Source organism: Apteryx rowi, unplaced genomic scaffold (genome assembly GCF_003343035.1).
Source record: "Apteryx rowi isolate R43461 unplaced genomic scaffold, aptRow1 scaffold_302, whole genome shotgun sequence".
Classification (NCBI taxonomy): domain Eukaryota; kingdom Metazoa; phylum Chordata; class Aves; order Apterygiformes; family Apterygidae; genus Apteryx; species Apteryx rowi.
Window position 1 is genome coordinate 768526 of NW_020449442.1, and position 1705 is coordinate 770230.

The window sequence follows — 1705 nt, forward strand, 5'->3', positions numbered from 1 at the left end:
CCTCCGCGCCGCGGGAGCAGCGCGAGGGCGGAAGGGCGGGCGCGGGCCGGGGCGCCGGGAACCCCGGCCTGGCCCTTTAAACCTGCCGCGGGAGCGGGGCCGGGACGGTGCAGGACACGTGAGCCGGCCGCGGCGTGCTCTGCCGCCGCTTCCTCGGCTGCCGTATTTCTCATGTTGTATCTGGCCCGCCGCCAGCGCCCGATCGCTAGGTTTTTCGTTTTTTCGCTCTGCCTCCTCCTCCTCCGTTTTTTTTTTTTTTTTTTTTTTTTTTTTTCCCTGCCCCCCCTTTTTTTTTCCACTCACGGGTAAAGGTGTTTTTTTTTTAAAACCCTCATCCTAGTTTAACCTGTGGGCAGGACGCGCATAGTAATATTTCCAGTCCCAGCAGCTCACATCACAGACACGAACCCAGGACCGCCTCCCCTTTTTTTCTTCCCAATCTCCCAAATCGTTTTATTATTTTTTAAATGATCGCTCATTTTGCCCGCTGCTCCCGCTGCTGCCGAAATCCCCGTCTTCCCAGGGTGCATGCTTCTGGCAAGATCGTGCAGTGTTCTCAGTCCATTTTCAGTGTGTCTTATCTTAATTTGTCCTGATCCGATCTAAGGGCGATAGCCACCACTTGCTTTCAATTTGTACGATTTTTTCCCCCTTCTCGGTTTGCTCCTAATACCCTCAGAGTATTTCCCCCCCTCTCTCCTTGCATTTCCAGAGTTGCAGTTTACTCTGCCGTTTCTTCTTCTTCTTTTTACCTCCCCTCTTTTGAATTGCTTCATATTACTAACCATTCCTAAATTGTAAGAGAAATTCATTCCCCCTCCTCTTCCACTACCACCAGCACCACTACCACCATCACCTCCTCCTCCTCCTCCTCCCCTTCTCTTCTCCTTTTTGGCAGCACCAGGACGTCCGGTGTGGTGGTGGCAGCGAGCAGCAAAAGCAGCAAGAGCGCGTTTTGATTCCCCCCCTTCCAAGGTGCTTTGGAGAGACTGGTTTAAGGCTGAGCAGCAGAAGTCACGATGAGTGCACAAGGTGAGGGACCCGGTCAGCCTTCCACTGCTGCCCAGGAGCAACCTGCAACCGCAGAGCCTCAGAAGAGAGGACGAGGCAGACCCAGGAAGCAACCACAAGTCAGTATCGTATAGATACATAGAGCCGCAGATCTATAGTATTATAGGCATGTACATGTACGTATTATGCTGCAAATGAAGGAGTCCTGGAGACGGACTGGGGGGCTTTGTTGTGTGCTGCTTCTCAGCGAAATGGTGCCGAGGCGTAGCGAGGGGCTTTGCCTGAGCCCCGGCGGGGCACCCTGAGGCTGGGAGCGCCGGGGTGCTGCGTGCGTGTGGCTGAGCCGCAGAGCCTCCTCGGCACTTTCACTATTGTGCAGGGAGCGAGCTGGGGCTTTTCAATGTAAATGGGGAACATGGAGCAGCGCGGCTCCGACCAACCAGCGCTCGCTGGGTCATTTCGAGCTGATTTTGAAATTGCGAAAGCGAGGAGCAGGGAACGGGGCTCTCCTGTCTCCCTCCTCTCTGAGCCCTTGCAATGTCTCAATCTGTGTGTGCGTGCGTGTGTGTCGGGTCCCACCGGGAGCTGCTGCCGCCTCCGATCTTGACCAGCCCAGCCCCTGACTGCCCCTAGATCCTGGGGTTGGGGGAGAGAGGGGAGTCTAGAAAGTCGCATAGGTTTTTTCCTTTTTTTT

At 55.0% G+C, this 1705-nt stretch overlaps 1 protein-coding gene across 2 annotated transcripts in view; it reads left to right on the forward strand.

The window, feature by feature from the left end:
- Window positions 1–1019: 1019 nt before the first annotated feature.
- Window positions 1020–1705, forward strand: part of HMGA2 (high mobility group AT-hook 2) — a 116475-nt gene continuing 115789 nt past the window's right edge. For both annotated transcript variants that reach the window (XM_026070057.1, XM_026070058.1), the window contains exon 1: window positions 1020–1130. In XM_026070057.1, the coding sequence (XP_025925842.1) occupies window positions 1020–1130 (111 nt within the window). The remainder of the gene's footprint in view (window positions 1131–1705) is intronic.